The 26,965-nt window shown below is 46.1% G+C and overlaps 1 protein-coding gene across 8 annotated transcripts in view; it reads left to right on the plus strand.

Annotated features, from left to right (window-relative positions):
- The window catches only part of TTLL5 (tubulin tyrosine ligase like 5), a 234,727-nt gene that overhangs the window by 166,768 nt on the left and 40,994 nt on the right, over positions 1 to 26,965 (plus strand). For all 8 annotated transcript variants that reach the window (XM_050955655.1, XM_050955657.1, XM_050955660.1 and 5 more), the window contains 2 exons: positions 9,850 to 10,048; positions 19,256 to 19,476. In XM_050955655.1, coding sequence (XP_050811612.1) covers positions 9,850 to 10,048; positions 19,256 to 19,476 — 420 coding nt within the window. The remainder of the gene's footprint in view (positions 1 to 9,849; positions 10,049 to 19,255; positions 19,477 to 26,965) is intronic.

Genomic DNA, 26,965 nt, shown 5'->3' on the forward strand with positions numbered 1-26,965 from the left:
TGGAGATGAGGGGTTTGGGATGCAGGAGGGGTCTCTGGGCTGGGAGGTGAAGCTGAGGGGTTTGGAGTATGGGAGGGGCTCTGAGCTGAGGCAGGGGATTGAGGCATGGGAGGAGGGCTCTGGCTGGGGGTGAAGACTCTGTGGTGAGGCTGGGGATGAGAGATTTGGGGTGTAGGAGGGTATTCCGGGCTGGGATTGAGGGGTTCGAAGGGGAGGAGGATCAGGGCTGGGGCAGGGGCAGGAGGTTGAGGTGCAGGGAGGAGACCAGGGGTGCAGGCTCCGGGCAGAGCTTACCTGAAGCAGCAGCACGTCCCTGCTCCAGCTCCAGCTCCTATGCTGAGGCTCATCCAGGCAACTCTGCCCCATCTGCAGGCACCACCCCTGCAGTTCTCATTGGCCGCAATTCCCAGCCAATGGGAGCTGCAGAGACAGCGTGCGGAGCCCCCTGGCTGCCCCTACACATAGGAGTCAGAGTGGAGACATGCTGGCTGCTTCCTGAGAGCCGAATGGTGCGGGGGCTAGCAGGGAGCCTGCCAGCCCCGCTGCACTGTGCTGCTAACCAGACAGTCAACAGCCCGGCCAGCGGTGCTGACTGGAGCTGCCAGGATCCCTTTTTGACTGGGTGTTGAGATAAAAAACCGGACACCTAGTCACCTTAGGAGGAGGTAGAATTATTGGCCAGGATCTCTGGAAAAACCGGTCAAAGAAAGGAACACAATGGCTCTCTTGCCAGAAATACCATGTTGTCCTAAGAGCTGCTGGAAGGACAGAAGTTCTAGCTTGTGAAGGATGGGCCATAGCGCCCAGGCTGAGATTGGCAGCACATACTGAAGGCCTGAATCCTAGCCAAGCCTCTACTAAGCAGTCCATCAATAATTCCAAGTGAGCTGGGAGAAGATTGCTCACAACCAGCCTGACTGACAGACTGCAACCCAATTTCCTCTGGTGGCACAGGCAGGAGTGTTTGTTTCCCATTTGTGGGTGTGGATGTGCACATGCCCATGTGCATGCACGCAAGAGGGAGAGAGAGAATATGCAAATGAGTGTCTAGGCAAACAGCAGGCCTCAGTGACAATCCCAAGCTGGAAAAAAGGAGGACTCAACCCTATGTGGCTCAGGAGGAGGAGGAAGAGGGAGAAACACAGATCACCTAAGTGAAAGCATTCCCTTGAAAATTAGTCATGCAGGTGTCAGTTACTGTCCTGAGCCTCCTGTAAGATACATGAGACAAGAGTGTTGGCTTCAGGCATAGCCCAAGGGAGACCCTCTTTAATAAGCCAGCTGTCAGACAGAGTTTGAGGGTAGGGAACTAAGCTGCCCTGTTAGCATGGCAGACAAAGAAAGGAGGTTGGATGTTTAGAGCATGTAGCCGGTAATAGCGCCATGATTCAGAGAGACTAACCCCAATTCCCATCTCATCCACGTGGGCAGGCATTGCCGTGTATGGGTCATAGCTGATTTTATAATATACTGTATGTAGTGATGCAGAGCTGAGAGGCAGGCACCCATGTCTGCGTATGATCCCAAGTCCTGCACTGGGAGCTCCATGGCCTCTACCAGGAAGGCCACACTGCCACCTATTGAAGTTGTAGTTAGATGAAGTGTAACTATGTTAATTTCAGCTCAATTCAGAAGGAAATAAAAGCCATGAAGCCTAATGGAAAAAATATCCCCATCCCATCATTAACAGTTTTACAAACCATCAAAGTGGAACATAGACAGAAAGCAACTTGCATTGATGTGATCTCTGTAAATGGGCACTGCTGGGATTCCCTGGGTGTAGAGTAGCATCATGGACACTAGAGCACAAGTGAGTTGTATATAAAACTATGTCTACGCTACAGGAAAACAAGTTAGCCAGAATTTATTACAGTCGTGGCTTTCCCCAAAATAGTGATAACTTGATTTCCATGTGTTTTTCCTGGCCAGGAACAACCAAGCTGAACTGTGTTAGAGTCCACCCTATAAATCTCGCTGTAGCCTATAGATCATACAGAGTCAGGTTTAAATAAGGAGAAGAGCTCAGCCTAGAGACCAAAGGCAAACGCATGCTTGAGAGAGGCATTTGGAGAGGGTGAACTCAAAATCATACCAACAGTCCTATTGCATTCATTGAAACTTGGACCAGCAACCCCCAATCTGCATTTCTATGATAGTTAATGTCCATCACCAGAAAGCTGAAAGAGAAAGGAATGAAGTACCTTTGTGGTACGGAACCTCTGGGAAATAGTCCTCTGAAGCATTCAGTTCTGTGACTCAGCCAGTGGCCTTCACTCCACCACAGGCCACAGCCCCTGAGTATCATCTGTAAGTCACAGAGAAAATGCTGGCTGTAAAATGGACAATATCATTGTCAGGCTGTCTGGTGTAGCTCACGAAAGTGCATGCCAACCTCAGGGCAGATTGTTACAAACCCCAATCTAATCTATAATTAGATTTGACCAACCAAGTATTAAATGTGAACGACTCAAGCATAATGACAGCCTTAACATGGAGTCACAGACTGTCCCCTTGCACATTCCAGTCTATCTTGCCACCCAGGCAATCCTTCTTTTGTGATAAATGTTCCCTTACACCAAAAATCACAACAATATTCAGGTTACTCCTAGCCCCGAAGGACCAGTCACCCCAGGTAAGTTGTACCTTAGATCTATCACCAAAAGCAATGCTTGTAGCCAATCCTGTAGTAAACTATTTTAAAGATTTATTAATTAGGGAAAAGAAATAAAGAGTTATTGTTAGGGCTGTCCAGCGATTAAAAAAATGTAATCGTGTGATTAATTGCTCTGTTAATAATAGAATACCATTTATTTAAATATTTTGGGATGTTTTCTATATTTTCAAATATATTGATTTCAATTACAACACAATACGTAGTGTACAGTGCTCACTTTATATTTCTTTTTCATTACAGTAACTTCTCACTTAACGTCATCCCGGTTAACGTTGTTTTGTTGCTACATCACTGATTAATTAGAGAACATGCTTATTTAAAGTTGTGCAGTGCTCCCTTATAATGTTGTTTGGCAGCCACCTGCTTCGTTCACTGCTTGCAGGAAGAGCAGCCTGTCAGAGCGAGATGGTGGTGGCTTAGAATGAGGGTGGGCCAGCAGCTCCCCATCAGCTCCCTGCTTCCCTAAGTTCCCTGTGTGGCAGCCTCCCAGCAGTCTATCAATTGCCGGGCAGTCCAGGTGTCCCTCCCCGCAATGCCATGTGCTGCTCCTGCACTCTGCCTTGGAGCTGCTCCTTGGAGCCTCCTGCTTGCTGTGCAGGGGGTGGGGGAGAGGTGCTGATGTCAAGGTGTCTCCCTCCACCTGCTCCTGTACCCCATCTCCACAGAGCAGGTGGGGACACGACAGGGCTCAGCAGAGAGGGAGCTGGCTGTCAGCAGCTGCAGCCTCAACTTGCTGATCTACTTAAAAAGGCAGTGTACTTAGAGCAAGGTCAGCGTATTTAAAGAGGCAATGCACATCTCTCTGTCACACACACACACACACACACACACAGTATGTGTGTGTGTCTGTCTCACACACACATGCACCCCCACCAAAAATCACAATAATATTCACTTTGGAAAGTGGAGGGAGTGGTGCACTCCAGTGGAATAGCGTGGGTTCATCATCACGTTCAGTTTCCACAGGGAATATTTGCAGCCACTGCCATGTGTCTGTTGTGTCTCCTACCTCCATTAGTGCTGCCTTGTAGAATGTCAGGCTACATTAACAACAACGTGTTAACCCTTGAGGGCTCAGCCAAGTGCGAAAAAAATTTCCCTGGAACCTAACCCCCCTATTTACATTAATTCTTATGAGGAAATTGGATTAGCTTAACATGGTTTCACTTAAAGTAACATTTTTCAGGAACATAACTACAACATTAAGCTAGGAGTTACTGTACAAGTATTTGCACTGTAAAAAAACAAAAGAAATAGTATTTTTCAATTCACCTAATACAAGTACCGTATTGCAGTCTCTTTATCATGAAAGTTGAATTTACAAATGTAGAATTATGTACAAAAAACTGCATTCAAAAATAAAACAATGTAAAATTTTAGAGCCTGCAAGTCCACTCAGTCCTACTTCTTGTTCAGCCAATCACTCAGACAAACAAGTTCGTTTACATTTGCAGAAGATAATGCTGCCCACTTCTTGTTTACGATGTCACCTGAAAGTGAAAACAAGCATTCTCATAGCACTGTTGTAGCCGGTGTGCCAGATGCACTAAAGATTCATGTGTCCCTTCATGCTTCAAGCACTATTCCAGGGGACATACATCCATGCCGATGATGGGTTCTGCTCAATAACAGTCCAAAGCAGTGCAGACTGATGCATGTTCATTTTCATTATCTGAGTCAGATGCCACCAGCAGGAGGTTGATTTTCTCTTTTGATGGTTCAGGTTCTGTAGTTTCCGCATCAAAGTGTTGCTCTTGTAAGACTTCTGAATGCATGCTTTATACCTCATCCATCTCATATTTTGGAAGGCACTGTAGATTCTTAAACCTTGGGTTGAGTGCTGTAGCTATTTTGAGAAATCTCACATTGGTACCTTCTTTGCATTTTGTCAAATCTGCAGTGAAAATGTTCTTTACATGAACAACATATGCTGCATCCGAGATTGCAATAACATGAAATATATGGCAGAATGTGGGTAAAACAGAACAGGGCACATACAATTCTCCCCCAAGGAGTTCAGTCACATATTTAATTAACACACTTTTTTTAATGAGTGTCATCAGCATGGAAGTGTGTCCTCTGGAAAGGTGGGCGAATCATAAAGGGGCCTACGAATATTTAGCATATCTGGCACTTAAATGCCCTGCAACGCCAGCTACAAAAGTTCCATGCGAATGCTTGTTCTCACTTTCTGGTGACATTGTAAATAAGGAGTGAGCAGCCTTATCTCCCGTAAACGTAAATAAACTTGTTTGGCTTAGTGATTGGCTGAACAAGAAATAGGACTGAGTGGACTTGTAGGCTATGAAGTTTTACATTGTTTTGGTTTTGAGTGCAGTTATGGAACAAAAAAAATCTACATTCGTAAGTTGCACTTTCACACCAGAGATTGCATTACAGTACTTGTATGAAGTGAATTGAAAAATACTATTTTAAAATCATTTTTACAGTGCAAATATTTGTAATAAAAAAATTAAAAAATGTAGAAAAACCATCCAAAATGTTTAATACATTTCAATTGCTATTCTATGGTTTAACAGTGCGATTAAAACTGCGATGAATTGCGGTTAATTTTTTTGAGTTAGTCGCATAAGTTATCTGTGATTAATTGACAGCCCTAGTTATTTTACAAGATTAAAGAAGGGAAACATACACCCACAAATGAGTTACAGTCTTAGATTTCAAAGGGTGATAGTAGCTGCCATATATGCAAGCGCTATATATCCTTTAGGGCTTAAACAAACTAAGCAGCTTAGGGATCCCTTGCTAATTCATAGAAATATTGCCCCCTCTGAATTCCAAGTACCATAGTGGTGATAATTTCTCTTTAACAAGGATTTTTATTCTCTTCCCTCAGCATTCAAGCTGTGATGGGATAAGGGCTTGTGCATGACCAGCTTCATGGGGAAAAAATCATCAGTCTTTTGTCCGCTGATGTTCCACAATGATTTTTCTGGTGTCTATAGGCCTTACTTTGTTGGGGAGGAGATGACACCTCTTGTGATAAACTAGTATTTCACACTTGATGATGCTTCTCCCCAGCTGTGGGGGTTTACAGTCTTAGCAAACTTTTTTATATTTACAGAACAAACACTTAAATAATACCTTATAACATGGGATACAGGCCTCCACTAAGCAAGTAAGATTATATAAGTAAGATTAATACATGTAGTATTCTACAAGCATTTCATGAAGTCTAAACACATTCTTATAACTCTAATACCTATTTTAACAATCCTAACACACAGGTGAAGCAGACTGGTTTCCAGCTATGCATTTGTCAGTGCTCGGTGTGGCCCAGGGGCCTTGGCACGGGCTGGCACCTGGTCTACAAGTGTCACAGTCATCTCTTACAGCATCAAATGTGTAGGTTAAATGTGATCCCTTCAGGTTTTTGGTATGATACCTGCCGAAAGATATCTGCTGCTGCTCACCATGACTTTAGCTCAGTGAATATGTCTCTATTGCCTTTATATCTGACTCCTGCAAGATATGCACCCTTTTCCTGAAACACAGATATGGGCCTCCTTTGTGTTTCATCCATTCAACAGCAAGTCTTACTGATTAGACTGGGGGCAATTTAAAGCTATCTTCACAGGTGTTCACATCACATCAGTATATCTCTTTCACTTCATCATGGCTTGCGTAAGTTCAAGAAAGATCCATATTCAGCAACCATGTCTTTAGCTTCTCAGGCATTGTTATTCATTGAAGGATAGAATTTATGCTGTGCAGGTTCTTAACTGGAGGAAGATCTCTGGGAGATTTGGAGCAGGCGCTGAGCTCCAGGATCAGTTGGGTACCTTGTCTGAGTGCCCTCAGAACTGCTTGACTCGCTTCACCCTCAAAAGCCTTAGTTCTGTATTATGTCTTGATTCTCAGTTAGGATGGGAGCTGCACTTTAGAACCATAGGTGCCTGTCCCAAGGAGCTTACAGAAAGCAGCCATGATCAGCAGACTCTTACTCTTTACTGAATACTGTTAGGAAGGGTGATCCAGGTACATACACCAAGGAGATGGAGGCTGCTTAATGTCAGTCAGACAGTTCAGACCCCTAGCATATTGATGACCAGTCTCTAAATGGGGTGAGCACTGCTTGTTTTCCCTTGTGCTTGGTAGATTATTAGTGGGAAGCTCCAGGAATAGAATGGGGTTTAAGGAGAGATGTGACCATGAAAATTACTAGTCAGGTACAAAATCCACTCACTACCTTTTACCGTGACAATAAGGAGGAGAAATTGAAGATGTGAGAGAAATTACACACCACAGGCAAATGAGCAAGTAGAATGTAGTGTGAGTAGTTTGTAATTGAGGGACCACAGCTCAAGATTCTTCCTTGCCATTGATGAGAGGGTCCTCCTCTGGCTGCCTGCTGAGTGCCAGACTAATTCCAACTTTGCTTTTGAGTGACCTTCATGTCTACTGGGGCCAGTGGGCATTGCTGTTTTGTTTTTTGGTTCTTCAAAGGATGGTCTGCAGTGATTCCATCTGTCCCCAAAGGAGTGCATTCCAGTTCCAGCAAAATCTCTATTTCTCAGAGAGGAGCACAGCTGCTGCAGCTGTTTCACATGCTATCAGAAGAGTCCAGGGGCTTTACCACCTGGAAATGGGGATAGAGTCAGGATCAATGCAGTGGGAGGGCCAGTGTTACACCAGGGATATGGGGAAAGGGCTAGATGATAACAACCTGATAATAACCAGTTTTGGGGGCAAGCAGGGCTGATGAGGCACCAGATGGAGATCATTTCCAAGTTTCTAAATATGCCTTGTGATTGTGATACATTTCTTTGTATTTACACTTCTGGCATCTTGTGCCCAGTGGGGGGCAGTGTTGAGGGGCTTGCAACACTTCCCCTGCTTAGTCTGTGTCATATGCATGATGCATAGAGCTGAGCGATTGTTGGCAGAGCTGCAGGACAGGATCCAGCCGTGTTGGAGAGCAAGGACTACACTGTTCACCTGGGGAAAAGAGGGGGCGTGCACTCCTAGGCACTAGACACCTCAGTGTTTGGCTCTCCCTCATTTTGTTTGGGTGTAAATGGGAAGGAGAGAAGTGACCAAAGAGCAGGGCTGCCAAGAGTGGGTTTGGGCCCCGGTGAAAAAAAATTTTCGGGCCTCCCAGCAAGGGTGGACCGGCTAAACAGGGCCAACGAAGCTGGGCCCCAGGCCCCCTTCTGGACCGCCAGGCTCCGGTAATTTGTACCGGCTTCCCCCCTCTTCCCCTTGTCAGCCCTGACAAGGAGCTGCAGCAGAAACAACAGGAAAGGTAATATCTGAGAGGAGATAGGATGGAAGGAAGGAAGGGGACTGGGGAGAAATAAAGCAGGTTACTGTAAGGGGGAAACTGAAGAACAGTGACATGCCAAAGACAGGACATTTAAAAGATATACATATATATATATGTTGTGTTAGGTGCAGTACAAACACGTAGTGAGAGACAGTCTCTGCCCCCAAAGAGTTACAGTCTGTTTAGAAAAGAAAGACAATGGGTAGGAGGGGAAACAGAGGCACAGCGTGGTAAAGTGACTTGCCCAAGGTAACCTACTGAGTCAGTGGGAGAGCTAGGATTAGAACCCTGATTTTCTGAGTCCCAGGTCTGTATTCATTAGACCACACTTCCTCCCAAGCACTTGGAAAAGAGGCAGAGATGACAATTTAAGACTCAGTGAGGTGGGGGCCAGAAACTTTTGTACAGGATTCTAATCGGTTTTTTATATGATGATGAAGGGTGGCCTATGGTGTGGGGTCCCCTGCAGACAGCACAATGGAGGAGCCTGGAAAGTGCCTGAGATAGGACAAACGGGCGTGGGTGCCTCACAGGAAGCAGGATGGAGATGCTGACAACCAATGTCCCTTGCTATGCAGGGCTGCTTTGCTCCATTGCTGCTGAGAGGTTGGGTGTGGAGATGGATCCACTTGAACTTCTTGCAGCGTCCCTGCCCTTTCCTAGTGGTTCAGCAACAGAAAGTGTGTGTTGGGGGTTGGGTAACTGAGTTTGGCCTTTTTAAGATCATCATCAAGATGTTACTCTGGATCAATGTAGTGGCCAGGATTGCAGGGGAGATGGTACCAGGTTCAGGGGAGTCAGGGGTTTGTAAATTCATAGATTCCAAGGCCAGAAGGGATGACTGTGATCATCTGGTCAGACCTCCTACATAACACTGGCCATAGAACACCTCCAAAATAATTCCTAGAATGGATCTTTTAGAAAGCATCCAATCTAGATTTAAAAATAATTGTTGCAAAATTGGTCCATTGCTTAATTGTTCCAATTGGTTGATTGCTTAATTGAGGGGCTTTGGGGGGGTTGTTTATTTTTTGGAACTCTATGAAGTGAAGAAACTGGGGTGACATTCCCACACCCAGAAACACTACCACCTCTCTGCACTCGTGGTAGGATGCAGCAGATACAAGCATCATCTGTATCCCAGTCAATTACAGTGTGCACAGGAACTTTAAGGAAAGTCTATACTTCACGACACATGAGATCCAAAGGGAATGTCTAGACATGGGGCACAATGGGAGAGAAGAATGAACTCAGTGGGGACATAGGCAGCTCAAGCAATGGACTTAAAGGTTTTATTGGGCAGATTCACTGGACCATGTGGCATGTGGTCAGTTAGTGCAGGGAATCTGGATTGCTCAACTATCCCAGGTTCTCCAGGACACCTTGTGACCCTGTCACTCTGTTACCTGCTCTCCACAAAACCCATGGGCCTAGTGGAGAAGAGTGTAGTTCCCCAATTACAGTAATCCTTAGCTTGGCCACTTAACTCTGGATCCCTGACTCTGGGTGCTGCAAGGCTGACTGTCTCCCCTCAGTGCTAGCTGGACAGCCATGGCCATGTCCTAATGTCACTCTTGGATTTTCCCTCTTGTTTGTCTACAGTTGTTCACCTCAGGCTTGGTAACAAGGATAGTAACAGGCCCAGTCCAGACTTCCAGACACTCTCCCGGCTGGAGGCAGGTCCTCCTTACCAGGCCCACAGCTGACATGCAACATTTGTATCGTGTGTTCTACTTGCCAGTGCCACCCACTTGTTGCTAATTGCATGCCTGTCAAGCTGCCAGTGACTCCTTGGGGAACAGTGATGCCCTGTGGGCAGCAGCTCCCCTGGCCTCGCATGCAGGGTAATGGAGATGGATAACGTGTGTGATGGCTCTTCTCTTCTCAGGGTTCTAAAGAATGACAGCTTTGCCTGGGAAGGAGAATTAGAGAACTGTGTCCACAGCAAGGTGACGGGAAGCCAGCTGGCACATCCCAAGTATCAGCCAACTGCTGGCAGCTATCAGCTCCATTTTGCCGTGCAGCAACTGCAGCAGCAGAAGCTTCAGTCTCGACAGCTCTTGGAGCAGAGCCGAGCCCGGCACCAGGTAACTGAGACAAAAGTTGGCCTGAGAATGGCCACTGCTGGTTTCTACACCTGTGGGCTGGCTTGGAGCAGTTTCACACCCAGGACATGGCACAAGGTTTTGTGGGGAGGAAGCACCGCTTGTGGGTTACGAGGATAGGACTGAACTTATATTCAGTGATTCTGATAGCCGCCTAATGCTGCTGTCCTTCTTGGCCTCCCTGCTGGATGGATCAGGATCCCTCTCTAGTTGGCTATCTGAGTGCTGCTCCTCACTGTCTTACCTAGTGCCTGAGTCACAGTCCAGCCTCATTGGGCCCAGAGATTCTTTGTCTGTAAATCCCATAGTTGTGGTGGCATGTGTTTGTGTGCACCAAGGGCACATGTGGTTTATCTATATGGGTGTCATTGCTACATTTGTGTGTCTCCATTCCCCAGAGTCTCACAGCTGTGTTGGCATGTATCTCTGCCCTGTAACATTGGTATCAGTGGTCTCTGTTTCGGCTACAGCTTGACTAAATCCTTTCCCACACACTGCAGTACCCATGCACCAAACAATGAAGACTGATAGGAAAATGACTTCACCACAATGAAGACCAAACATTACCTGGATTGCTTCATTCCTGTGAGGGAATAAGGTTCATCTGTGCCAGGAATATTCTAAGAGCTTTAGATACACAATAGACACAGGTATAGAGCCTGAGCCCAGGCATGAGCTTTTCCCACACCTCCCAGGGCCCAATGGTGGCTCCAGGCACCATTGCTCCAAGCAGTCCGCCGGTCCCGCGGATTCGGCGGCAATTCAACAGCAGGTGTGCCGAAGCCACGGGACCGGCAGGCCTCCCGCAGGCAAGCCGCCAGGACCAGGGATCTCCCGCAGGCAAGCCACCGAAGGCAGCCTGACTGCCGTCCTCAGTTCAGCAAAAAAGTTGGGGCCGCCCCTGCCAGGGCCTGCTGAACACCCATCATTATCAGTCAGTGCAGCTAATGTTTCCTTTACTTGCTAGGCACTCAGCCATTTGGCACAGCATCATTCCCTTGACACCATTGTAAGGGACAGAGGGAGACACAGTGCTGTCAAGGCAGGAAGAAAATGAAAATGACATAGGAACATAACATAAGAACAGCCGTACCGGTCAGACCAAAGGTCCATCTAGCCCAGTATCCTGTCTACCGACAGTGGCCAATGCCAGGTGCCCCAGAGGGAGTGAACCTAACAGGCAATGATTAAGTGATCTCTCTCCTGCCATCCATCTCCATCCTCTAACAAACAGAGGCTAGGGACATCATACATTACCTATCCTGGCTAATAGCCATTTATGGACTTAACCACCATGAATTTATCCAGTTCTCTTTTAAATTTTATCCAGTTCTCTCTCAATTCCTTGTGTCCTGTATGAGTCCCATGTAATGAATGGCAGTGTTTTGGCAGCTGGTCTGGAGCAGCATCTCCCCACCCTAGATGGAGACCCTGCAGGGGTTTATAAAGCACCAGTTACCTCATTTGTCATGAAGCGCAGGGTTTCCTTCATTTTGCTTGGTGTCTGGAACAGCAGTGGGGTTCTTCATGTGCTTGGACCTCCACTCAGCGTAGATTGTTTGACCCAGGTTAGGGGGAGCTATTGGTATCTGCTGGGCAGTCTGGCAGGGATGGCCTCAAACTCAAGCAAGAACAAAGTATGTGGGGTCCCCGCCCCCATATCAGGGGCATGAATTACTAGTTACTGCAGGGTCCCTAACAAACAGCTTAGGCTCAATTCCCACCATTCTGGGAGGGAAATCAGAGGGGGAGGCAACTTCTGTCTGAACTGTCCCCTTTCCTTCCCCCAAACTCCTCTTCCCCCCCTCCCACTTGCTACCCCTCTGAGCAGGAGTAGAGGGCCCTTCTTTCATCTTTGTCCAAGGGGCTCTGGGTGGACAGCCGTGGCTGCTGCTGAGCATAGGGTAGCACTGCAAGCCGAGCTGGGCTGTGCCTGTGAGGAGGCTGGAGCTGACCATGGGGGCCTGGCTGAGCCCTCTTCTAATTGCCGACATTGAGCTGATGTTATTTTTGGCCTAGGGCAGAGCCATTACTCAGGAGTTTCTGTTAAAGTGATTCTTTGTTAAGCCTCCACTCTTCTCCCCCTCCCCCTGCCCCCCTTGAGCCGAACAGTTCAGAGCTGCAGTATCAAGGCCATTGCCATGCCACAGGCTCAGGCAGCTCTGAAATTGCCATTAATGAAGAAAAAGATTTGCTTAACACTCAGGGTATGTCTACACTGCAATTAGACACCCACGTCTGGCCCATGCCAGCTGACTAAGGCTGACGTTCCTAAGCTAAGGGGCTGTTTAATTGCTGCATAGAGGTTCAGGCTGCAGCCTGAGCTTTGGGACTCTCCCACCTTGCAGGTCCTAGATCCCTGGCTTCAGCTCGAACCTGAACATCTACAGTGCAATTAAGCAGCCCCGCAAGCCTGAGTCAGCTGGCTCAGACCAGCTGCAGGTTTTTAATTGCAGTGTAGACATACCCTCAGACTTCCTTATATTGGAAGCCAGGTCTTAATAGAGAGAGTGTCTTGTCTTGTCTTTGCCTGGTGACAGACAGATCTCCCATCCCAGGCACAATTGCACTGACCTCTCCTGCTCAGTAGCCAGAGCACCCTTCTCAATCCTAACAGACTCACCAGCCCCTACCCTACTACCACCTCCCTCTCCTGTTTACTCTTGCCTGCCCTGTCTTTGTCACTCACCACTGTTTGGCTCCCCCCACCTACCCTTACAACTCCCCCATCCCATTACCTCCTCCCACTCACTTTGGCCCAAGCCTCATCCCTCACTCCCTTCCACTCACAACTGCCTGGTCACCATCCTGCTCATTTTCACTGTGGCTTCCTGCCTTCTCCTCCCACTCACCATTATCTGTGCCTCCCCACTTCCTCTCCACTCACTGCACCTGGACCGCCACCGCCTGCTCATTATCACTTGGGCCTTACCCATCTCCCACTCATTGTCACCCAGGCCTCCTACCCCCCTACCTGCTCACCATTGTCCAAGCCCCATCTCATTCCACTCGTTGTCTGTCTCCTCCCCCGGCCCCAATCCACTGTCCTGCTTGCTGCATCCAAGTTCTCCTGCTTTTTTGCCATTTCACAATGCCTGGGCCTCACCTCCTTGCAATGATAAAACATCCTTATGCCAATGCTCTACTTCCACAATGACACCAATGGCTTGTGTGGAAAAAGCACATCAGGAAAGTATTTAATCACTGTAGCAGCTGGACATAAGGGGAGGAGCCAGGAGCAGGTGACCAGCCCACTCTGTACACAACACAGTTTGGGAACCTCGGCTTAAAACGTTTCCTTCCATCTCTCTCTCTTTGTCTCCTTCCTTCCCCCATTCCTCACTTCCTTCATCTCGCTTTCTCCCTCTGTCCTCCCTTGCCGTACCTTAAATCTGCACTCACAAAAAGCCCTTTTCTGAGGTGTCATCTCATGCTGATGAGTTTTCCCCCATTCCTTTTCTCAAGCAGTCTGGCTTGGAGGTTGGGAATGAGAAGTGTTTATTGGCATCCTGAGGTAGGGCCCACAGAAACGATGTGTTCTCGCAGGCAGGGTGCCTGGGGTTGGAGGAGGTCATTGGGTAGCATCAATGGGTCTTTCACAGCCTTCCTCACATTGCTGAGGGCTCCCTATGTACTGCACACTCACAGTGCTGGGAGGGCAGCCTGGACACAACCAACTCTTGTTGCTCTGATCCAAGAAAATTCATTGCACAAAGCCAGAAAAATTCCGCATTCATCTGGGAGTTGCTCCTGCTTCTCAGAGCACTTACAGCACTGTGTGTAATGTGGAAGAAGGGAGAGAAGACTGGCAGGAGAATTTGGAGACTCTATCAGCACAGCCTTGGGGAATGGTACAGAGGAGAATAAGACCTTCACCTCAGACCTCTGAGTTTAGAGAAGTGCAGCACACCAGCCTCCAGGTTCCCTGGCTTTGGGTTCACCTCTTCTAATAGGTCCTGAGTTCTTCCCTCAGAACCTTAATCAGGGTTGAGAAGTTGTACTAAATCTAATTTTATTCATTTTCCAGACTGTCCAGTTCCTGGTCCCTGGCACCCTTGATTCTGTGGTCCTGTCAACAGGACACTGGACTGAGACTCAGGAGGGGAAGGGGAATAACAATATAGACAATTTATATACAAGTCAACTTGATTCACTGTAGGCAACCATTTGGCTGTTAAAGGACAATTTAAATTTGGAAAAGATTGGTCCTTTTTGGAGGAGCTCAGGGATATTATACCATTCATAGGACGCTGCATGGGAGAAGGCACAAGGGTGATTGTGTGAGAATTTGACAGACGGAGGAGGTTGGGAGCACTGGCTGAGTGAAGGGGACAGAGACCCAACATGAAGCTTGACAAGGAAGGATAAGTAGGGAGGGGCAGAGTTATGTAGAGCTTTGAAGGTGATGACAAGAAGCTTAAATCTGATACTGGAGTGGTTCAAGGAACAGGAGTTACATGATCAAACCAACAGGAAAGGAAGAAAGTTTATCAGCAGCAACATTTTGTATGGACCGAAGGGAGCAATGAGTGACATGATCTGACCTGGATGATGTTACCAAAGATGCCCTTGCTTAGGCAATTAAACGATCAATGTTTACTTTCTGATTGTTCCCTCTACTGGAGAGATGCCACTAACTGTCATGGAGGCTTCTCCTCCCCTCTGTAGATTTGTTCTGTCTGCTTAGCCTGTATCTATTGTATGTGTGTGGGCAGCTACTAGATCTAGAGCTTTATCCCAAACATTGCATATGGGAAATGGGAAATATGCTAAATTAAAACAACCCTAGTTCAGTCATATAGTGAAATGATCCCTATCAGTGCAGCCTTGTGTCAGAAAGGGGCAGATAAAACATTCAGCAAATGATAATGAGTATTGGGGTCACTCATGGTTACAGTTTCAATCAATAATTTAAACAGTTTTCTGATATAAATACTGTGTCCAGTTCATCCCCGGTTGCTAAATATTTCCTCTCTCCCCTTATACCTTTCAGAAAGTTGCATGGTCCCAAGTTAGTTGGCACCTAGCTAAGCTAAGGAGATTTAACTTTCCCCATAACTAATTGATTGTATTCTTTTCTGGATGTCCTCTAATTTGCAAGTGTCTCACTGGGAATGTGGGGCATTCAAAGAAGGTGTGGCTGCACTGGAACTCCCCCACTCCTTGCTCTGGGATGCAAGGCCTCTCTGAGAGCAGCCTAACCTGCATTAACCATTTTTGCTACCGTGTTGCATTAAAGACTAATTAGCTCCCTCCCTCCATCTTTTCTTTTTCCCAGCTTTTTCCCTTGGATTATTTTTTCTGCACATGTGTTAACTGCAGTTTTCCAAGGTGAATCAAATTTTTATTTGCTACCTGTGGGGTCATATCTTTAGTTTATGTACAGTAGAACCTCAGAGTTACGAACACCAGAGTTACAAATCACCAGTCAACCACCCACCTCATTTGCAACCGGACGTACGCAGTCAGGCAGCAGAGATGAAAAGAAAAGCAAATACTGTACAATACAGGACTGTGTTAAACATAAACTACTAAAAAAGGAGGAAGTTTTAAAAAAGAGTTTTGACAAGATAAGGAAACTGGTTTTATGTTTGTTTCGCTTAAATTAAGATGGTTAAAAGCAGCATTTTTCTTCTGCATAGTATTTTCAAAGCTGCATTAAGACAATGTTTAGTTGTAAACTTTTGAAAGAACAACCGTAATGTTTTGTTCAAAGTTACAGACATTTCAGAGCTCTGAACAGCCTCCATTCCCAAGGTGTTTGTAACTCTGAGGTTCCACTGTAAAATAAAACAACTCCACTGAAGTCAGTGCTGGTATGTTGATTTATACCACCTGAAGTTCTGCCCCCATGCTTCTAATCTCGTTTTATTTATTTATTTATTTATGGCAGCACACACAATGTGCTGAATGCTTTGCAAATATATAATAAAACCCAGTTTGTGTCCCCAAAAGCTCACAGTTTAAGAAAACAAACTTCGTACAAAGGGTTGGGTAGAAGGAGAAAGCATACAGTCAGTTTATTTTGACATATATCAAGACAGTCCCTCTCCTGAATAGTTCACAAAGCAGGACCCACTGTACTGTAATTTGTGAATTCTATTAACATGCTCACCTTTTCCTAGAGCATTAATGAAGTCCTTACATCAAACTGGCCCTTACACTGACCACCCTGGTTCCACACTAGAGTTCCCTTCCCACAACTCAGTATTTTGCCAATTATCACTACTTTTGCCCCTTTGTTTAGTCACTCAGCCAGTTTTCTACCATATCCACGCTGATTTGACTGAACTTTGTGAACAAATGTAATAGAAAACTGTAGCAAATGCTTTACAAACATCTAAAACCCCACCAAATTTTACACACTTATTTTGTAATTCTGTCCCAAAAGGCAAATATGTTTGTCTCGTGAGCTAATCTTTATAAATACTCATTTCTGCTTATTGCTTATGATTCTCTCATTCTCAGGTTTAGTGATTATTTATTGATTTGACTTGCGGCATTTGTTCCATTACTTTGCTAGGGATAGATGTTGGATATATGGGAGGGTAAGTGTCAGGATCCTTCTTAATTTCTGTTTTTGAAGATCATTAGCATAACTGTTTTAGTTAAAACTTCTGGTACCTCCTCACTTTAATTGTGAGTAGGTACAGGAAGCTGGTTTCTGCTTGCTGATACCTTACCATGTGCCTCACCGTGACTGGCAGGTTGTACTTGTGACATTTTCTAATTAAAAAGCATTCTTTTTGTGCAGCTATCATTCTGTCTGTACTTTGTTTCTGTATAAAATGAGGAGAAGTGTGAGCTACTGGTGTGAGCACAGGACTGAGACCCAGGAACTCCTGAGTTCTGACTCTAGCTCTGAGGGTGACTCCATCTGTCGCAGGTCACTTGCCCTCTCTGTGGCCCAGAGTGCCCACCTATAAAATGGGGTTAATACTCCAGACCTGTCTTCCAGGAGTGTTGCGGGGATTAATTAGCTAATGTTTTTGCAGTGTTTTGAAGATGCAAAGTCCTGTACTGTGCTAAATATTATGCAGATTTGTGCCCCTCGGAACCTTCCACAGGGGAGGGCATGGGTCTCCTCAGCAACCAGTCCAAATCTCCAGCATTGTGAGCCCTGGTCAGGATGTTTCCCTTAATAAAGTAATAACTGTTGGGTACTGGATGCTCCTGGGCTGTTTATATCAAAGCTTCTTCCATGCTTCAGTTCTCCCTAGAGCTGGACTCTGTGGATCCTGAATGATGAGGGCTCTCCTTCATGTGTGTATGTGCTGAAATCTCTTCCCATCCCTTTCTCTGTCTGGCCTCCCCTGCTGCCCTTTGTTTGCACAGTAGCTTCTTCTGGTTTCCCGCCCCGCCCCCATAGGGTTCACAGCAGGACAGCATGCTTTGTAGCTGGATCCAGAAGCCATGGTCAGTGTTAACCCTAGTCTCTACACCCTGGCTGCGGTGGAAGGCAGCCAGAATCTCAGCACAGTGTGGAGACAGAGGCCTTTCAGAAGTCTGTTGTCCCCAAGCAAAACAGCCCTAACCTTCCCTTAGGCAGGTCTCGGCCCTGCCTCTGATGATCAGCCTGTGTTATAAGAATTCTTGTTTATTCTTCCTCCTGAGTGACTGACCTTCTTGCCTGAGTATGTTTGGGGAGGTAACATAGACTGTACAGAGCAAGAGGTTTGCAAACTCTAGGTGTCAGGATTTTAGTAACAAGGGAAAAGCACTTTTGAAAAAAAATTATTGTGCGTGGCATCAAATGGGATGCAGTGAGGAGTGGTCTCAGGGTCAGGGGAGGAAAGCACAGTGAGTGGGGAGACTCCATCCCTTCCCTGATAATATGATAGGCTCTCAGCTGTACTGGACTAAGCCAAGAGTGTGGTATTTACTGCCTTCCCCCTGACTTGTCATTTATAGTTATGCCTGCTCAGGAATCCAGGATCAAAATGGAGCTGCAGGACATGGAGAGGTTAACGAGGAGTAGAAAGCTCAGCAGATCTTGTCAGTGAATTGTAGTGGAAAAGGCCTGGTTTGGCTCTCACGTTCCCGTTTCTCCCCCAGGCTCTGCCTGTCAGAAACTCCCTCCCACACGAGTGCCCTGCCATTTGCCAGAGAATTGTGGGGGAGAGGGGCTTTTCCTGTCTTTATGCTGGGACTCTGCCAACCCTCAGATTGTGGTTTTCTCTGGAGCCTGGAGCCCACTCACTATGCCTCTGTGTGTTCCTCACCAGAGAAAGAAACTCAGGACAAATGCAGCCAAGTGCACTGAAGCCTCATCCTTTCCCAGAAGACTGGCTAGTGCTCACCCTTTTCTCTCATCTTTCATAACAGACTCTTCACCACTAAGCCACATGGCTACAATTCGCTGCTTTGAACTGGGGATCTAACTAAGCAGCTTTGAAGAAAGATAAGGCAGAGTTCCAGGCAGGTTGCAACTTTCTAAAGAGAATTGAGTGCTGCTTTGAATCTCAGCTGAACTGGGGCAGAGAGCCATTCCCTTGCTCTGCCACCTGTGTCCTTGTTCTTTAGTGCCTTGCAGTGCACAGGCTATTTTGCCCCATCTCCCAAACCTTCAGCATATCTCTCCCTTCGTGACTGGGAACCTTCCTCTCTCCCCAAAGCATCCCCAGAGCCTGAGTCAGGGAGAAATCCTCTTTATCAGTTGCCCTCTTAGTGCTCTTTGCTTCTGTGAGGGTAATTTAGGGCTTCCTATTAGACTCATAGACTCTAGGACTGGAAGGGACCTCGAGAGGTCATCGAGTCCAGTCCCCTGCCCTCATGGCAGGACCAAATACTGTCTAGACCATCCCTAATAGACATTTATCTAACCTACTCTTAAATATCTCCAGAGACGGAGATTCCACAACTTAGCTCAAAGACTAGAGGGAAGTTGGATATGGGAGTCAGTGTTGTAGCACCTGCTGTGTTGTGCCACAGTAGTAGAGTTTGTCGGCATTTCTAGAACTAACCCTGACTTTCCAAAACTGTAGAATTTTGCTATAAAAACTCCTTCATGGAATCAGTCACCCTCAGTTTGTATCTATCTCTGAGACTGTCCCAGGAGCCTTCTAGTTGGGTGGTCCCCTTCACCAGGCTGGGGCTCTCTCTTCCCAGGCAAGGCTCCTCACCACATGGGTTCTCCCAGTGGAGTTGCAAAGGGAAAATAACTAATCCCTGTCTCTTGTTTTCTACCAGGCTCTCTTTGCCAACCACCCACCACCCAGCTCTGCCAATATATCCATGCCAGCTGATTCTGGTGCCTGCAAGACATCAAGTGCCATTTCCAGCATCCAGAAGTCAACTAGTTCACATAAAGTGATGCCATCCCAGAGTACATCCTCTCACCTGGTCCCCAAGCCTCCAGCCAATCATAGGCAGGGAGTGGTCAGAAAAGCGGCAGCCCAGAGGATTTCCAAGTAAGTTTTCCCCGTGCCAGAGAAATCTATGAGGAAGGCATAGTGGGGAGGGATAGCTCAGTGGTTTGAGCATTGGCCTGCTAACCCCAGAATTGTGAGTTCAATCCTTGAGGGGGCCATTTGGGGATTGGTCCTGCTTTGAGCAGGGGGTTGGACTAGATGATCTCCTGAGGTCCCTTCCAACCCTAATAATCTATGATTCTATGAACACATTGCCAACAAGTGTTTTTGATAGAGATCCTTTGGGGCTTTCTTCCTGAATTGAGACCTTGGAAGAGTCTGGACTTGATACACTGGAGTAGTTGTACCCTAAAATGGAGCTTTACCTCAGAGTGTAAGTAGGGCCATAGCTTCATACAAATATGGGGACATAGAAATTGCCATACAGGATCGGAGAAGTGGGCTACCAAGGCCTCTACCCTGTCTCTGACAATGGTGAGTGGCAGGTGCTTCTTGGGGGAGCAAGACTGCAGTAACAAGTTGTGTTAGAAGTGCATGGACAGAACTGTGCTGGAGAAGCTGGTAGATTTCTTGCCTGCACTGTGCCTGTCCCCCAGAACTATCCATAATGGGCTCAGCTGCCTATAGGAGAAGTTTCTTCCTAACCCCATCAGCTAGTGGTTGGTTTGTCCCGAAGCATGAGGGTTTGTATCTCCATGTATGCTTTATGTATATTTATGTCATTTCCCACATAAATGTCCAATGCTATTTGAACCCTACTAAGCTTTTGGCCTAGGACCCATCCTGTGGTAGTGAGTTCCACAGATTAGTTATGAGCTGTGTAAAAACAAAAAAAATCTTTTTGTCAGTTTCAAGTTTGTTGCCTTTTAATTTCCTTGAGCATCCCCTTGTTCCTGTGTTATGAGAGCGTAATTTTATCTGTACAATTCATTGTTATATCTCTCTGTATCATGCCCCCTTTCATTCTTCTTCTCTGTAGATTGAAAAGTCCCCATCTTTGCAATGTGTCCTCATATTGAAGTCTCTCCAACCCTTTTCCTTACCCGTCTTTGGACTTGTTTTAATCTCTAAAACTCTGATATGGGGGAAACCACATTTATAACCCCCTCCCCTCAGTTCTGTTTGATTCCTGCCAGATTCTCTGACTCCTGACATCCCCTTCCGTATTTAAGAGAGAAGCTTTAATAAAAAGTCGTTATTTTTCCAAAAGCCCCCCTGTGGAAGTGCTCAGGTGCAGAATAGAGGTGCATTGGCAATGCTGTGGTTGGGGGGCTGAGGGAGCAGGACTGGAGTAGCAAGGTGTTTTGGAGGAACAGGGGCAGAGGTGCTGGAGAAGCTGGTATATTTCCTGCCTGCACAATGTCTATGTTGAGATAAAATTCATCCCCGAAAACTATTTAAAAAGAAAACAGGACATTAGCAGGATTGGTTGACACAGTGAGGGCGGCTGTGATCATGAGGTCTGGCAGGTCTGTGCTGGTGAATTCACCATCTGATTCCCTTTGTGCTGGGGTGGCTCATGTTAGTACAGGTGACAGGCCGTGTCAGTGGGTTCCCTTGCTGGGCAGCAGGGATGTGTATTTGAAGATGCCGGTGTGCTGTGCTCACTTGTTGGCAGAGAGAATGTTTATCCTTGTGAGATGGAATGGCAGCTTCTTGGACAGACTTTACTTCGCTGCATTTTTGTGGTTTCTGCTCTGTGACAGGCAGGAGTGTGGGAAAACCGGAAAAAGCTCAGCACCAAAAATGCACAGAAAGGGGAGGGGGAGGGAGGAGCAGAAGATTCCTGCAAAATTTCTGAAACGTAATCCAAGTATCGAAGGCTGCAAGGAGCCACTCCGGAAATACTTTCTGAGTTGCCTTTCGGACTCCAGGACAAGGCTCCAAACCCATTCTTGCCATTCACGTGATCTCACAATAATATTTTTTCACTTACATGGAAAGAAGCAGTGTCCAGCTATTCTTCTACCATACTGGAAGCTGACCATTTTCAAACCACTGTCTGTCCTTCCTACCTAATCTATCCATCCAAAGCAGAGAAAGACCGGAGGTACCATGTACAAAGCAGGGTGAATGGAGGAAATTCTTCCTCAAAGAATCACAGAGATTAGAGATGAAAAAGATGTCTTCCATGCTTCAGTCCATTCTTTCCATTCTCCAGCTCTTCTGTACAGAGATTCTCTGATGCTATGTTCAGCCTGCTTTTAAATAACTCCAGTAGCAGGAATTCCGTCACTTCACCTGGGAGACAATACAAGAGTCTAATCAACCTTATTGCTAGGAAGCGTCTCCTGATGTGCAGCCCAGATTTTTCCTTTGGTTTGTCTCATCCTGCTGCTCATGGATACTCCTTCCAGAAAACCCTCTCCCTCCTAAATACAGTGCTTGACATCCTTTGAATCCTCTCCTCCACATCTTCAAGGTTCCTAGTTATAGTTATACATACTGAGATTTCTTTAACCTCTCCTCATGTAGTAGTCCTACCCACCAAGGTGTCGGTCATCTCATTTTACTTATTGGACCCTCTCCTATTTGTCAACGTTACGCTTGTGTTGAGGTGGAATTGTAATATTCCAAAAGTGGTTATATCCGAAAGTAGAACTACCACATCCCTAGTCAATGACATGATACCATGCCTCTTTACATAAAACACAGTGTATCATTTGCTTTTTGGCTGCCATATGGGATTTCCAGCACATCCCTAATTTGCTGTCCACCATCTCCCTTAACTCTGTCTTGACTACTTTCCAGGCCTCCTTCCTCCCAAGAGATCTCAGCCCTGCCTATTTCTTTTAATGGAATATACTGACTTTCATTCACTGAGGGAAAGTCTCATTTTAATCATTCCAATCCTAATGATTCTGTGATTCATTTTTCTAATTTCTCTAAGACCATTTTATTCTCTGTCTCTGCTGTTTGTAGCTTAATATAATCACATTTCCTTTTCAAAGCTGTTTTTAGAGTTTCCTCCAGGCTATGTAGGCAATTTTGTCTCCCTGAACCATCTCTTCCTTGCAAGTATGATCATCTCACTCAGCCAGCACATATGGTGTCCAGAAGAGCAGGAGAAGCATGAGAGCAGGAAACCTCAGCTACAAACAAGATAGAGATTCTAAAGATGAACATTACTGGCTCATTTAGTAACTCAGGACACAAAAGAAAAAAGTAATGGAACAATCAGACAAGCAAGGCTTGTCTTTTTTCTATTCCTGTTCCTTTTTCTTTTTTCAGTCTCCCAGTTTGGGAAAGAGGAAGGGTGTCCTTGTTGTGGATTGTGTCTAAGGCAGACTCCTTACTAAGGTAATGGAGCAGAAAACTGGGGCCTACATTAAGGTATGGGAAAAGACCGTGGCACTGAAAGGAACTGTTTAAAGTGCAGCTTTGTTAGAAATGTGACTCCATAAAATGGTCTCATGGGTTCCATGTTTGTCTCTCAATAATTTCCAGATTAAATGTGCTCAGATTACAAATAGAAAGATGGCTTTTCTAACTGCTAGCACTGCAAACTTGTCCTGGATTCCAGGAGTCAAGCTGGGTTCTTTCCATCCTGTACGCTATCATCAGTAATGGTGGTTCTGCAGGCCAAAATTATATCCTTTGTTGGGGTCATCCAGGTGTTACCAAGGGCAGAATTTGGAGACAGTGAGATCACACTGTCATTGAAGCAGCATTTATAAATAGTGGGGTCAGGCAGATGTCACTGAGGGCAGCACTTGGTCTGCAGAACCTTCATTACAGATGATGATGTGCAAAGCAGAAATATATCAGCTTGACTTTCAGAGCCTAAAGTGAGTTGGCATGATTGGTAGATAGGAAAAAAAAAAATTCCACTTGTAATCTCGGAACATTTGGTTTGGAGTGACTGAGATACAATAAATATGAAATGCTACAATGCTATTTTTAACAGTTGCTATTCTGAGAACTGCTTTTTAAAACCAGAACTGTGACAGCACCAGGTAAAACAGAGCCTTGAAAAGCTAGTGAGCAGAACCATCATTCAAAGAAAAGAACACTGCAGATAAGGGAGAGAAAGCGCCAAGTGGAGAAAAGAAACCATACAATTCATGGCACCAGCATGCATAGAGCCTAGGGAGACCCATAGGCCGGTCTTTGGCCAACTGTTGACTGACAGAACCTGATTGTGATGTTGATCAGCGTAGCACAATCTCGTGTATTGAGCTTTTGTGTTAATGCTATTTCCCAATATTCCCATTCAGGCACCTGCTCTGACTGATTGTTCCCTGTAGCCAGTAGTACTGTGGCTCAGAGAAAATGAAGTTGATTAGTATGTCAAATATCCATTCCCAAAAAGAATCCTTCTGCACTATTATTTTTTTATATATTTACTTTGTGTGGTACCAGCATTATCTGCGAAAGTTTCAAGAGTTCTGCACTGTCATAACCAACGCAGGAACAGGGAGGAGATAATGCCTTTGTTCAAGCTTCTGCAAATCCACCTCAGAATCGGGTGGAGTCCTGAATGCAATCTGATATTGGCTATAGCCAGCTGCCTTAGGAAGGACTGGCCAACCCTGGCATATATGCAGAAATCAGAGGAGGTAGCTGCAGAGAGAGCTCTGCAAATCACTTCGGTTCTGGTTTGAACCCTATCCTTCCCATGTTTGTTTATTCCTTGGCAGACATGAAGTGTCTCAAGTGTGCTGGGTGTATCTCACACAAAAGCAAAGTGCCCACCGTGGAGAGGATAGACAGCAACAGAGGAAGCATACGGTTGTTATTGGGACCCCTTTCACTTTCTGCTACTGCTGCACAGAGGCATGCTTGTTGTTTTAGCTCCTGAATGCCTGGGTTAATCAGGCAGCTTGACCCTTCGACATGTTTTGGCAGCTGTATCAGTGCATCTGTGAGAAGTGCCTTGATTTAACATACTGACACAGCTGGGCTCACTAGGTCTGCAGCTCTTAGCCCTTGGCCAGCCTCACATCATACACACAGACACACATGGAGAAGCACCCAATCCAAGAACAACAAAGAGGAACAAGCCCTACTGGCACTGGCTCGTCACATCTGGTGCTGTCCTCTGGTCGAACCTCAGTTCTTGTATTATGTGAATTTTCTGGGATCAGTTCTGTTCCCCTTACCCCATTAGTTTCCCAAGAATAAGTTGTAACAAAGAGGGTCAACATTTAGATCCCCCATAACCTGTAGAAGAGCAGCTCCCTCTAGATCTGCAGTCTGTGCCAGACAGCTTAGAAGAAAGTGAAGGATGTCAGCTCCCATTCCAAGGCAGTCATCAGGCTAAGAGAGAATCAAGGCACTGATGAGAGTTTATGCAAAGGTGAGAATGGAGAAAGGGCAGTTTTAGAGACATTAAACAGGAAGAAATAACAGAACTTAGCAAGAGAAGGACTGGTGGGGAGAAGAACCAAAGTTGACAGACACTGAGGCCTAGAAAAGGGGAAAGACAGTGAAGTTGTCAGGCAACCCAGGGATGGAGAAGAGAGGAATTGGAAGGAAAGATAATCAGTTTAGTTTGGGAAGTATGAACGGCAGTGGGACCTCTAAGAGGACACGAGAGAATTTGAGATGTGAGAATAAATAGATGGCAAGGGATTGGGGCAAAGATGTAGATCTGAGAATCATCTGCATAGAGGTGATATTTGAAACTGCAGGAGTAGACGAGTTTACAGAGAGAAAGAGTCTGTAGAAAAAGAAGACGGTGGCCAGGTGTGTGGGAAGCCACCAGAGAGAGAGAGTTCTGTTTAAATGCAGTTATGGATAGAAGCATGATCCTCCCGCCCTCGGCTCTCCACGTGTCTTAGTGTCACATCTGCTGACTTTATTGACACAACATCTTTTTATCTATTAGTCCTGCAGACTTCACACAGCTACAGGAGTGAGCTGGATTCGACTCTGACTCATGCAGCACTGACAGAATCGGCAGCTAAATTATGAGTGCAGAATCTTTATGTAAGAGGCAGAAAGAGTGCAGCTGGACTCTCAGGTCCTGGCTGAAGTTTGCAGCATTGGCAGTAAGAAACCATGAGCACAGTGGATCCAAAACTGTCCATGAAAAACAATAAACATGGAATCCAGCATGTCATTTGACAATAGCATTTCAGACTATGACTGAGCTAAGGCAAAGGTTGTTCCATGCAAATGTCATATCAGAGCCCTCTCCACAGGATCCCAATTTACTCCATGCAACCCAGCTGAGAAAAATACAGGTGCCCCTGCCTGGCCATACAGCTATCAGGAGCACCTTTCTGGCAACTTACTGACTGAAATCTGAAGACAAAAGGTGTCATTCAACAATTCAGAAGTTGCTCACATGTGCTTGAGTCTGTTAGTCATCAGCACATCACATGGGGATTGGAGAGTACTATTCTTATCGCTGAGGAGAGCTGAAAGTTATTATGAACTTGTGCAGCAGAGGGGAGTCGGGAGGAGGAGGAAGAATTGTGAAAGGCACAGGAGTGCTGAGCAGGAGAGTCTGGAGTGACCAGAATAGAAAGTCAGGAGGGCCATGAAGTAGTCAGAAAGGATAGAGACGGAGAGCCAGGAGGCGGAGTCAGGAGGGATCAGGGAGAGAGGGAGGAGCAGTGAGAAGGGAATAGATTCATAGATTTTAAGGCCAGAATGGACCATTATGATCATCTAGTTTGATCTAGAGTCCTCTGTGAGTTAATCCATTTTCAAGCAGGAGGAAGTGCTAATCTCACTATGAGAGTGATACTCCCCTGATAAAGGAAGCACAGTTGAACCGCACAAAGGCCAAGAGGATTTATTCTCTTTATGCCTCAAACTTTTGTACTAACTGCAGACGGCCCTGCAGAGGCATCTGCTTTATGAAGTGCGTAAGGATTGGATTTTTCTTGTGTGTGACTCTCAGCTTACAGCTCAGTGACTCTGTGTGCTTCTCCAGCTGGAGTCAGCGTGTGAGATCCTGAGCTTAGCTTTGAACACACCCCTCTCTGCAACCTCCCTCCCTGTGTGTGGTAGTGTCCTACCAAATGGCTTAACAAAGTTGTTCTTCGAGTGCTTGTTCGCGTCGATTTCAATCAGGTGTGTCCGTGCCGTGTGCACGGTTGTCGGAAACTTTTCCCTTAGCACCTCCCGTCAGCTCGGCTAGGGAGCCCCCTGGAGTGGCGCCTTCATGGCGCTCAATATATAACCCTACTGACCTGACCCCCCTTCAGTTCCTTCTTACCATTCGTGGCGATACTGGAACTGCGTTCACTTGCTTGCAAGTGCTCCCTTAGCCTAGTGCCTAGTTCTTCGTAGTTTTAGTGATTAGTGTTGTTAGTATAGGTAGTAGTAGAGATTGGTGACTGGGATCATTTGTATCCCATCACCCCGCCTTGGGCTGCAAGGCATGCTGCAAGCCCAGAGGTTTAAGTCTTGCGGTGTTTGCCGGAAGTCTGCGCCAATAGTGACCCTCATGACTTGTGCCTTAGGTGCTTAGGGGAGGCATATCAGTCAGAGCACTATAGATTTATAAGGATTTCAAGCCTAGAACCAAGAAGGAGCGGGACTTCTGTTTAAAACAACTATTGATGGAAGCCGC

This window comes from Gopherus flavomarginatus, chromosome 5, assembly GCF_025201925.1.
Source record: "Gopherus flavomarginatus isolate rGopFla2 chromosome 5, rGopFla2.mat.asm, whole genome shotgun sequence".
Classification (NCBI taxonomy): domain Eukaryota; kingdom Metazoa; phylum Chordata; order Testudines; family Testudinidae; genus Gopherus; species Gopherus flavomarginatus.